The sequence below is a fragment of the Lissotriton vulgaris genome, chromosome 2_1, assembly GCF_964263255.1.
Source record: "Lissotriton vulgaris chromosome 2_1, aLisVul1.2, whole genome shotgun sequence".
Lineage (NCBI taxonomy): Eukaryota > Metazoa > Chordata > Amphibia > Caudata > Salamandridae > Lissotriton > Lissotriton vulgaris.
The window spans coordinates 1,985,019,640-1,985,032,283 of record NC_141687.1 but is presented as its reverse complement, the minus strand read 5'-3'; the positions used below and the strand labels follow the sequence as shown (position 1 = coordinate 1,985,032,283).

The 12,644-nt window shown below is 42.4% G+C and overlaps 1 protein-coding gene across 2 annotated transcripts in view; it reads left to right on the top strand.

The window, feature by feature from the left end:
• Nucleotides 1-12,644, top strand: part of MAP1A (microtubule associated protein 1A) — a 769,586-nt gene that overhangs the window by 736,536 nt on the left and 20,406 nt on the right. For both annotated transcript variants that reach the window (XM_086958200.1, XM_086958201.1), the window contains one exon: nt 2,875-3,107. In XM_086958200.1, coding sequence (XP_086814326.1) covers nt 2,875-3,107 — 233 coding nt within the window. The remainder of the gene's footprint in view (nt 1-2,874; nt 3,108-12,644) is intronic.

The following is a 12,644-nucleotide window of genomic DNA, read 5'->3' as shown; positions in this document are numbered from 1 at the left end:
AATAATGGCTTACGCCGACGACACCCAAATTTTGTTCACTTGTCCAAAGGATAACTCGGACACGTCGATTTTTCGGCTTTGTCTTTCATCTGTTGTTCATTGGCTAGCACTTGCTCAGCTCAAGTGCAACGAAGACAAGTCCGAGGTTCTCTTTTATGGTTCCTTTCCGGATAATTTTATGAACCACCTTTGGCCACCAGATCTGCCCTGCCCCAAGTCCATAGGTGGCCCTGCTAAGAACTTGGGGGTCTGGTTTGGAAGCGATCTCAAGTTTGAGGACCACATCAAAAAACTCACGTGTGTGTGCTTTGCTACTCTCAAAGTCCTATGTAGGTTTTTCTCATTGCTTCCGAAAGAGGCCAAGGAGACTGTATTGCGTGCTTTAATCCTTTCTAGGCTTGACTATGCGAATGCCCTGTTTAGTGGCTTATCTGCGTATTTGATCCAACGGCTTCAGGTTATTCAAAATGCGGCTGTGCGACTTTTGTTTAATCTGCCAAGGTGGTCTAGCGTTCGCTCTCACTTACGCAGCCTCCATTGGCTTCCGGTGGCTCACCGGATTATGTTTAAAATGCTGGTTTTTTTTCCTACCGAGCGATCCATCAGCTCGGACCTGAGTATTTGAGGAAGCGGTTTACCCTGTATGTTCCGAAGCACTGCCTCCATTTGGCTAATCAGTGCCAAATGACAGTACCTAGATTTAAGCTTTCCAGAGTTGGAGGCCAGTCCATTTCAGTCAGGGCTGCCAGGGCCTGGATCGCTCTTCCGTTACATCTCAAGGCTGCTCAATCCATCGCTGCCTTTAATAACGGGCTGAAAACCCATCTGTTTAATATGAACCTGTAACCCCCTCGCTATGTTTGCCTTCCCTTCTCCACGCCAGGATACTTTTTTAGTAAGAGAGCGCGCTATAAAAGCTTTTATAACATAACATTTATAACATAACATTCAAAATACATACCTCCCTTTTCCGATCTTTTAATAATGTGATTAGCCCTCCTCCTGTTGCCTCAACATTTGAATGGCCAAATCAATCACTCCTAATCCAGGGCCCTCAACACCACATCCTGTGCATCAGTCCGGGTACTAAACCTTTCTGCAATGCCAACTCACTTGCTACTACAAGAAGATATTTGAATACCTAATGTGGCTAAAACCTTACGGGGTGCACCAGTATTATGGCTTACTTTTACATGTTTCTCTTGGATATTTTCAAAGTTTTTACTGGTGAAACTGCTTCAAGACTAATTACTATATAAAGAGCATTAAAAATATTGTTTTCTGGGTGACTGGTTCTGCTTTTCGACATTTTCGGTGCAGAGGTAAGAGGTTGCATCATAAATGACAGAAAGTATTGAAAGCACTACAGAAACAGTCAGGGCAGGCTGCAGTACATTTGACATGAGACATATGTCAAGAGAAAGATTAATCATTCAGTATTGAGAGTCAAAGGGTCCAGGTTAATTGGCATTGTACTTCTAGCAAGGAGTATCGAAGAAGACAATTCATTACTGATAACAAATGTAGCCCAATTATCATGCAATGTTTTGGGGGAATCACCAATCTACTTTTTTTAAAGTCATATGTGCTCGAAGTGAGAGAAGAAGGATCAAATGGAATTTTCTGTTCTGCTAAATCAATCAAGTTAACAGATAAACAAGTGTTGTCACTAGTCGAAGCTTTACAAAACTATACTGATAATCCGATATGACTGTCTGCTTTCTAGAATATAAATAAGCAACCAAGAATTTAGTAACAGTTTGACATCTTGATTCAACAAAATTATTGGCCTACAAGAACTGCACTTAGTAGGACATTTCCCCAACTTTAGTTACATGGTAAATATAGATTCCGAATTATAGTCCCTAACTGTACGTGAATAAGAAAATACATAAACACTTTATAAGGAGGGCATAGTAACAAATCTTGAAAAGGTTTATAAAAAGAGACAAGAAATCTGTCTGGGTGAGGAGTCTGACTACTTGTTAAACCTTCCCTAATTCTCTCTTTTGAAACATGTTTCTAAAAAATTAATAATCTTTTAAGGATCAATCTTAGGTGATATTAGATCTCAAAGGTAATGCATTTGTTTTGTATAATGCAAATCGTGAGCCCAATAAAACGATGGGACACACCTTGCAAATTGCAGCAGTGGTATCATGTATCTCCTTTCTTATGAGTGATATTGGTAATGTAATTCTAAGTTTGGACTTTTCTCATAATTTGTTTAGTTGGCCAGTGACATTTCTCTAGCTGCCTTCTAAATCTATTGTTGTTCTAGGTCCGTCCAACTCTTTCCAGGACAATCATCCTTATGTTGGATTTCTAATGTAGAGATTTTGTTTTTGACTTGATCACTGTTAGTTGAGGCAAATCTCATAAACAAAATTATGTCAATAATTGATGCACCTTTAAAAAACATTTCAGCTTGTCCCAAAGTGTACCCTAAAATACCTGACCAATATCATTTTCTTTGAAGTAACAATCTTTGGTTTCTCTAATTAAGGCTGTCAGGACAAGGTCGCAGAAAGCGATTTCATTAAATTTGCCCGGTCTAGAGCGAAGTTTATGGCGTGAGTAATTCAGAGTGTAAAAGTGATGGGCACATGACAGAATTGTGGTCAGATAGAACCTCTTCCTCCATACTATATTCCACAATATGTTAAATGGAGCACTATTTTTACTAAATAGCTATTCTGGTGTGCTTAGTCAAAGAATTGATTGACAAAGATTTTGTTGAAGGTGCTGTTTTCTAATTGTATTCAGAACTTTCGGCTATATTGTACTGATCATTCTTCTTTGACCAGTTTCAGCATTTGTTGCAAAAGTATTTCAGTATGCATTAACATTTTATCTTTTTTTTACTTTTCAAAGTTTCCAGTAGTACCAAATCTGGCTCTGCAGTTCCACCTGGACCCCCAGTCTATGTGGATCTGGCCTACATCCCTAACCACTGCAGTGGCAAGAATGCAGACCTGGAGTTCTTCAAGAGGGTTCGAGCTTCATACTACGTTGTAAGTGGGAATGATCCAGCCAATGGAGAACCAAGTCGAGGGGTTTTGGATGCACTACTTGAAGGAAAATCTCAATGGGGAGAAAACCTGCAGGTGAGAAAAATGACTGTACCCTCTTCTAAATTCAACCCTTTCACATTCCACAACTTTCAGTTTTATTGTTCCATCTTAAGAAGCACTCCCTTTTCTATTTCCTCTTCTCCCTATGAAATATGGTAATTTGACTCGGTTTAAATGACCGCTTTCTCTTACTGTAAACCTTGATGTATACCATGCACAATAACTATTAGGTATGCATTTCAACAGTTATTACCTTCCAAAGCTAAAAGCTACTCTTCTTCATTAGATATCTCTCCTCTATCTGCTTTAGATTCCATACACATGATATGCCTAAAGTGATCCTGTGAGTTGTTCACTCTATGTCCTTCAAGTACTCTCCTCATGGTCATGATAATGAGTTGGGTAGCAAGAAGCCATAACCTATTACTTTTCAGATACCTGTACCATTGATTTCAGACTGGATGCCTAACAGGATGACAACTATGTGAATGGTGGTTGACTCCACTCTACTTAACCACTTAATTGGCATCGTAGCAGGGAGACAAATAGGATTTGTGATTCACAGATGTTCGTATTGAACTGCGGACAATAATTTTTATTATGTTTGTAAATGTTTTTGACAAAGATGATAGGCACAAGACTTTCTCTTGGGTGAATACTCATTTGTTCTTGGTGTCCTAATGTAAAGCTATGGCTCTCATAAGTGGGAAGTTTCTCTGAGAATTTCAGTGCATGGGTGTGATGTGTTTGGGTGTGTGTGTGTGCATGTGTGTGTGTGTCTGCTTATTGTGCCTTTCCAGTCCAGGGTTACAGCCCACACCATAGTAGACATATGAGGTGCCATTTGATTTAGACTTTGACGTATCAAGAACAACTACAGATATTTACATTTTATTATGTAATACTCTTAAGTATTATTTTTTACATAGTGTTTATATTTATTGTTCTTATGTAATTTTATCAATGATTGTAAAATGTTTATAGCTTGATGAACGAAATAAAGTTATTACTACTACAGCCCACACCTTTTAACATGGCGTCCCGAGCGAAGCGGCCATTTTGGGGGTAGAAGTGGATGCCTGGCGGCGCCATTTTTGTTAGCAGGCTAGCTGTCAACAGGACAGGCTAGACCTGCATTTAAGGCGGGCATTCTAGGCGGGCTCCCTTTAATCAGATAATTTGCGCGACGCTTGTGTGCAGGCAGGCGCTTTCATGTCTCTTCATAGAATCTACGCGATAGCGCTTTTAAATTACCTTTCTGTGTATTTAGGTTAATTTTACTTTGAATTGTATCCCCTGGTTTTAAATTGCCCAACACTTGCACTATAATTGGCTACTCACCGCCCTTGGCGGGTCCCCGACATCGCGTCCCGAGCGAAGCGGCCATTTTGGAGGTAGAAGTGGATGCCTGGCGGCGCCATTTTTGTTAGCAGGCTAGCTGTCAACAGGACAGGCTAGACCTGCATTTAAGGCGGGCATTCTAGGCGGGCTCCATTTAATCAGATAATTTGCGCGACGCTTGTGTGCAGGCAGGCGCTTTCAGGTCTCTTCATAGAATCTACGCGATAGCGCTTTTAAATTACCTTTCTGTGTAGACCACTCCGGCCCGGACCTGGTGACTGCGACACCGGAGGAATATGCGCTGGCTAGGCTGGATAGGGTGGGGCGTAGAGGAGGGGGACTAGGAATTCTTTATAAGACCCATATTCCTGTCGCATCTCTGAACTGTCCGGTCCTTCTGACCCCTTCCAAGCCCTTCACTTCTCAATTGGTCTCTCCTTGGCCACCCCTTTTGTGGCGGTACTGATTTATAGGCCCCCTGGTCCTAGGACCGATTTCACTCAGTCCTTGCTTCACATCTTGGAACCCTATTTTGGTTGCGCCCAACTAATGATCCTGGGTGACCTGAATTTCCATTTGGATAATGTTACTTCCAGTGACTCGTGTACTCTCCTGGACTCTTTATCCGCTTATGGTCTTCAGCAGTTGGTCAAATCCCCCACCCATCAGGCATATCCTTGACGGGGTTTTCTCCAACGATCCTGGGCGGCTCCTGATAGGCATACCAATTCCACTGAGCTGGTCAGACCATTTGGCTGTTCCTCTGGAACGTCAGGAGGTTCTCGTTAACTCTAAGTGGACACGTCCCAGTAAATTGGTACCCAGAAGAGACTTTAGGAAGGTCTCTAATGCCTCTCTTGCCCCTCTGATTCACATTTCTGCCATTAGCTCATCCAAGGATGTTAACGTAGCCACTGCTGAATTGACGACTGCTGACACGGCAGCAGTGGATCTGTTGGCCCCTGTAACCTTGCGTTTCTCCGCCAGGCAGAGACCCTCAGCCCCGTGGTTTTCGGAGCCTCTAAGACTCCTGAGGCAGGAGTGCAGGAGGCATGAAAGGCTCTGGCGGACGAGATGGGATCCCCTAGAGAGGGAGAAACACAAGTCCCTCCTTAAGGAATACAAGATGGAGGTGATCAGGGTGAAACAAGAGTATTTCGCTTATCTCACGACCACTCTCACCTCCCCGCGAGATCTTTTTAAGATTGTCGACTCCCTCTGTACATTGCAGATGCCCGACCCCACAGTATGTTCCCAAGTCCTCTGTGATCAAATCGCAGGATTCTTTCATAAGAAAATTGCAGACATTAACTCGGCCCTTGACTCACAAAAGGCTGTAACTCTTCCTGTTTCTCCTGATGTCGTCCTCCCCTCTCTCGAAGTTGATGTCCCCGCCATCACTGAGAGCCTGTCTGTCTTCCCTCCGCTCTCCCTCCAGGACATTGACTTGCTACTAACCAATCTGAGGTCAGGGTCTCCCTTAGATCCCTGTCCCCTTAAAGTCCTGAAGGAGTGCAGAGACACCCTATTGCCTCCGCTCTTAGACATCATGAATAGAGCAATGAGGGATGGTATCTTTCCCGACCAATGGAAGAGTGCTGTAGGTAAGCCCCTCCTTAAGAAGCCCACTCTAGACCCAGAGGTACTCAAGAACGTCCGCCCTATCTCCTTGCTCCTGCCAAGATGCTGGAGTCTCATCTAAACAAGCATCTGGCGGCGTTCTTGGACAACTCGGGACAGTTAGATCAATCCCAACACGGCTTCAGGAGGGCTCACAGCACGGAGACGGCCCTGACGATTGTGCTTGATGACATCCGCACTGTGGTCGATCAGGGCCATACCTCCCTGTTGATTCTTTTAGATCTGACAGCCGCCTTCGATACCCTGTGTCCCTCGGTTCTTACATCTCGTCTAAGGGAGATAGGGGTAGATGGCGTGGCCTTGAGCCTTCTGGCCTCTTTCTTGAATCAGAGGGAGCAAAGGGTTAAGCTGGGAGACTTTCTATCTCCTCCCACACCTGTGCAATGTGGGGTCGCCCAAGGGTCGGCCTAAAGTCCGACCCTATTTAACATCTACGTGGCCCCACTTGCCAGGTTGGTGAGATCATATGGGATGGAGATAGTCTCCTATGCTGATGACACACAGATCTTGGTGTCCCTCCCTCGGTCGGTGCACGCCCCTATACATCTCTTTTAGAAGTTGTATGGAGGCGGTCGCTGAGTGGATGATTAACATCTCACTCAAACTGAATGGGGAGAAGACAGAAGTTCTGGTGTTTGGTGGCAATGTCAACATCTGGACGGCCGAATGGTGGCCTCCTTCGTTGGGAACCTGTCCTACTCCTACAGAGTCTGCTAAGAGCCTGGGAGTAATCATGGACCGGGACCTCTCAAGGACACTGCAGGTAAATAGAACAGTAGCTACCTGTTGGGGCATCATGAAAGTACTCCGCAAAATCAAGCACTACCTCTCTCCGCAGGCTCGTAAGCAGGTCTTCGTTGCATTAGTGGCCTCGCGGCTTGATTACTGTAATGTCCTTTATGCTGGAGCGAATAAAGGTCTCTTGCAGCGCCTTCAGACAGTACAGAACGTGGCAGCCAAATTTGTGCTGGATGCTCCTAGACTATCCTCCGCCACGGCGGCCAGGAAATCCCTACACTGGCTCCCTATTGAGTCTATGATTGCCTTTAAGACCCTCTGTCTGACCTACGGGGCGCTCGCTGGTAAGGGGGCTGAGGGCGTGAGGAAAGTGCTGCATCCTTACGCTCCGGAGAGAGCTCTCCGATCCTCAACCAAGAATCTGCTGGTGGTTCCCCGCGCTCGTAAAACCAAATGGGGTGGGAGGGCTTTTTCAGCTGTAGCCCCTAAATTGTGGAACAGTCTGCTTTTTGCAATTAAAACACAGCCAACGGTCCAGAACTTTCGGAAAGCCCTGAAAACGTGGCTGTTCACCAAGGCCTATCCGTAATGCTTGTTATCTGTCCATTTTTATGATATTATTTTTTAGGTGCCTTGATGACTCCGGGCTCAGTTGCGCATTATAAGATCCATACCATTACCATTATACTGCTACAGCTCACGACTCAGACCCTCTCTCTCACTGTGCCAGCACATGGATCAAGCACAAATGTAAGACAACTGAAACAGAATGACAGTTTTTAATTTAGGATACATGCAATAGTGCAGTGAACAAGGAAAAGTGCTTCATCAATAAACTAGAAAAAATAAGAAACAATGTTAGTAGTTAGGATATCAAAATCATTATGGTATTGGAGAGTGGATTGCTTAATATTAGAAAGAGAGATCAATACAAGAAAAGAGAAAAAAAAAGGAATGAGAAAAGACAATAGAAAAGTTTCAATATGTATTTAAAAGGGGATTACTTTTTTAATAGAGATAATTGGCAGAATAATGTTGCCAATGTATCAGAAACCAAATGTGTTATATAACTAGCAATGTTTAAAAATATAAAATCAATAACAAGGAAACTAAAAAATGTGTGCAATTTGCACCAGTAGATCTTATAGAATTTTAACGTGGTTTTACTTCTTTTTCCTGACAAACAAAATAATTACTTCAGCATGACAGCTTGCCAAATAATGTAGTAATGGTAACCAAAGTAAATCTCTCTTAATATTTTGTGTAACTCTGAGGTCATATGCTCTATCAGGTTAATCCATTGCTCTACAGCAATGGTACACAACTGTTAGTTGTCTCTGAAATATGCATGCCAGTGACCCCAACTGTGCCTTAATGAAAATAATCATTTCTTTTTTTCTTTCCATCAAGAGTTACTCTGCTGAAAAGCCATCAAAATAAATCTATTATTTTATGATTCTCTTTCAATAAACTAAATGGAATGGATAACGATCCCAGAAAACTACTAAGGAAGAATGTAATTAACCATACCTCAAACATTTACAGAGAACACTTGTAATTTACACAACAGAGAAGTATGTGTATTAAATGCACTGTTTTATCATGACAAGACCAACACATAACGTCATTTCATTCATTAATATTATTAACTGGGATGAACTAAGCTCTAGTCTATTGTTTATAAAAATAAAGTTTTTATTAATACTTTCAGATCTTGAGTCTAACCTATATCTCGAATATAATCCAAATCATGTTTTCTATTTAGGTAGTCCAATGCACACTCATCTCATCTTCCCATTATGATTTAATTGTAGACAGCCATAATATATCATTATAAGAAAATGGATTAATAATGAGGGTAGTTGACTATCCACCTCAAGAAATAATCATATACTTGTAAAGGGAACCCTTAAAGTCATTAAGTTCACTTGAACTCAACCACATGGTAGCTATCCCACAGAGCAGACAGGCTTAAGTTAGGGCAATGTGTAAAGTATTCACACAGTACCAAAACAGTAAAGAATGAAAACCACCAAACAATTAAAACTCAAGGCAGCACAGAAACATTTCTCCTGGTTGCGCTGCTTTAATACCAGGTTTTCCCAGGTCTTAATGTTGATGCTGCCCCATATTTACACTGCCCTTGTAAATATGGGGCAGCGTCAAAATCAATGGGTGTTGCGGTGGAATGCCCACCGCAACATCCATTGCCCGCCCTTTTCACACTAAGTATAGCGTGAAAGCGGGCCTTATTTACAAGGCAGCGTTAAGGCATGTGAAGTGAGGGTGCTCCTTTGAATTCTTTGTTTGCCTTATGTTCCAATAATAAATTAAATATGACGTACAAGCACAAAAAAAATTGGTTAGTGTGATTTAACTTCTTTAACTAATAGGTGTGTTCCCCCCAAAAAAGAATTAATATGAGTAACAATACAATGGTAAGTAACTGTACTTAATTCCAAGTGACACGTCTTCATAGGAAATTCTTAATTTTCATACAGGTGGTCACCCCCAAATATACAATAGCAAGTGATACAACCATACATATTTTTTAGGCTTGGGGAAAAAGTCTAGTACGGCTGTGTAATTAGCATCATTTGGGGAATTTTTGCATTACTCATGTTATTCGAAATTCCCAATATTACTCCATTATGCCACATTGTGTAATTATGCACCATTTGTGGTAAAAAATTTACTGCAAACACAAGGCAACAATGCAAATGACATAGAGTGAGTGGATGATATGTGTGGTAATTTTGTTGTTTTGCTTAGCACAATTCTTTGTTAGTGTGAAACGCATTCTTTCATATAAAGTGGACATAGGGACACATTTCGCACCAAAATATAACACCAAATGCCAGTTGTGCATTTTTCAGAACTACAGGTAATGTTGCTCAGCTGAAATTTTGCATACTTACACAAAAAGCAAATTTCACACATGATATCCGCGCCCTCGTAGTTTCTCATGCCATCATAATATCTCTATGACATCACAGGAACATTACATACCATTACCTGTTAGGTGATATAACATTATCTACAATCATCCTTTAAATGTTGATGCTGCACTCCCCCCCCCTCTCCTCTCAGGTATATTGGCAACAGTTTCATGGTCAGACCTAAAAGTTATCCGGAATCGGAAAAACAGTGTTTAACAGATACATCAGACGTAGTTATGTTCTCTCTGCGAATTGACCAAACCCCCAAAAAGATCCCATAATGAATGCGTTGGGTGATATTATATTATTAAAAAATAACAGATACATCAGACGTAGTTATGTTCTCTCTGCGAATTGACCAAACCCCCAAAAAGATCCCATAATGAATGCGTTGGGTGATATCATATTATTAAAAAAGAGCGGGGGATATGTACAAAGAAGTGGTGGAGCGTGGGATTAGCTTCCTTGGCATAACGCCAATGACAGAGCGTGGGTGGATAATATGTGTGGTACTTTTGTTGTTATGTTTAGCACTATTCTTTGTTAGTGTGAAACGCATCCTTGCATACAAAGTAGACATAGAGACACATTTTGCATAATGGCAAGCTCCGCCGCTTCTGAAACGCAAGGATGCACCATATTTACATGAATGTGGTACAGCCTTGCAATGGTGTCTGCGTGCAGGGGAGGATTGTTTATGTGTAGGAAGGTGTCCCTTCCAGCACATAAACAGTCCAAAAATGCCATTCTGTCACTTTCATGTTTGCTGCTTCAAGCAGCACACATGAAAGTGACAGAATGGCATTTTTTAAAGGTTTGTTTATGTACAGGAAGGGACACCTTCCTGTACATAAACAAACCAAGGTATTTTGCTTTTTCCATGTGTGCTGCACAAGGCAGCACTCATGGAAAAAGCAAAAAGGAGGAGAAATAATGCATTACTCCTCTTTTCACCAACTTTCGACCAGGATTTACCTGGTCTAAATTTTGGAGCTGCCTCCTATGTACGCCACCCTTGTAGATAGGAGGCAGCGTCAATATGAATGGGTGTAGCAGTGGAACGCCCCCTGCAATACCCACTGCCCACACCTTTCACGCTATCCATAACGTGAAAGGGGGCCTTATGTACAAGTCAGCATTAAGCCACGTTAAGTGGCTTAACACTGCCTTGTGCATAAGGAGCAGTCCCTATCGCCACCATAACGTCGGTAAAAGTGACGTTGTGGTGGCAATAGGGGCTTGTACATATTCCCCGGTCTGTCTTACCTTTCAGACTATGCAACGCTATTGTTTGCAGAACTTGTAATTCCACCAGGTCACCTCTATATTAAACCTGATGTTTGCGCTATTAAAGTTCCTCAAGGTTTGTGTATAAATCAGCACATGTTGTATAGCAGGAGACTGCCTCTCCTCTTAACAGTGCTGTGCGTAAATTAGCACAGCAGTGTGACCAGTGCATAGCTCCCCTCTGTAATTTAGCCATTTATTAGAGAGGATGGATAGATGGCTTACTGTTCCATGGAGTAGTAGCCATACCACGGTAGTGTGTAATTTGAAACACATTAAAATTCCCACACTATGCTTACATTTTTGGAGGCAAAAAAACGGACTGGTGCTCCAATTTAGCAAGGGAAACACTTGGACCGGTATAATTTTTCTGTAAATTATCTTGCAGATTGTTTATTTGCCCAATGTTATAGCAAAGTATGCAAATGTATTCAAATTCATCTGCTTGCACACAATGTGATGTTTATGCAAAGACTGATTGAAGTGATGAGCCCTGACGGCTCAGAGTTGTCTTCATGCCAGCCGATGTGTTTAATTGCTCTCCATTGTCTCTCCGTTCAGTTAGCCTTATTTATTGTGACAGTGCATTATTAAACACGACTCCCCAAAACACCTGATGAGGTGGACACGTGACTGCTTCACACAGTCAGTAAATCATTCTTGTCAGCTCTCCCCTCTGATCTGATGCCTTCACCTTTGACAATTTTTCCCAAATGTGTATTTAATTTGACTTTCACCATATTAAAAATGCAACTCATTCACTGATTCCTCACTGGAAAATAAAAAAGATCCAGAAAATAAGAAATGAAGGGAAGCTGAAGAAGGACTTGCTTCTGACTGGCGCTGCAGTTTCGTTGTAACGCTCTAAATTAAACCTCTTTATTCTGCGGCACAAACACGCAGCAACGGATTTTCCTGATCGCTCAAAGTGCATCACATAGTTTGACCTGCTTTAATAATTAGATTTGATTCCAGTCGTTTATATGTTGTACATAGAGACTCATTACTTTAGCCATCACATTCATCGCATTACTTTATAGACTAAAACCTAAGACTATGGTTGAAATCCGTTAATGTGGATTTACGTGCATATCGCTCACAATAAAAATATTTTAATGCTAGGCCATGTTCATGCGTGGGGATGCATAAACAACAAGCCAAAAAAGAAATTGGGAAACTAAAAATTAAATTTAGCCAAACACTATATTTTTTGGGGAAGTCTTGCCGCAAATTTAGGCACCAAACCGGTCATTTTAAAGGTTGATAAAGGGGGAGACTGTTGTGACACTGCCACACTTCTCAAAATGACTGAGCTTGGAAAGGGGCGACCACTCGGTCCCCCCCGAACGTATGGTCGGGTGCCCTGATCCCCCCGGGAAGCCATTTTGGGCGGGAGGCGTGTCACGGCTGGTATGCCCGAAGCGGCGTAGCCGGGGCGCGCCTTTTCCCGCCCAAGAGGGGTTGTCCTAGACACCTACACCGTTGGCCACGCCCTGTAGGCGGTCGGAGGAGGGTCCACGCCCCCCCGGAGAAGAATAAATGGAGCAGCAATCCAAGGAAGCATCCTCTTGTTCCTGTGCTTGGAAGCTGCACCTCCTCGTTGCACGTGAGCCCTTGACGGAAC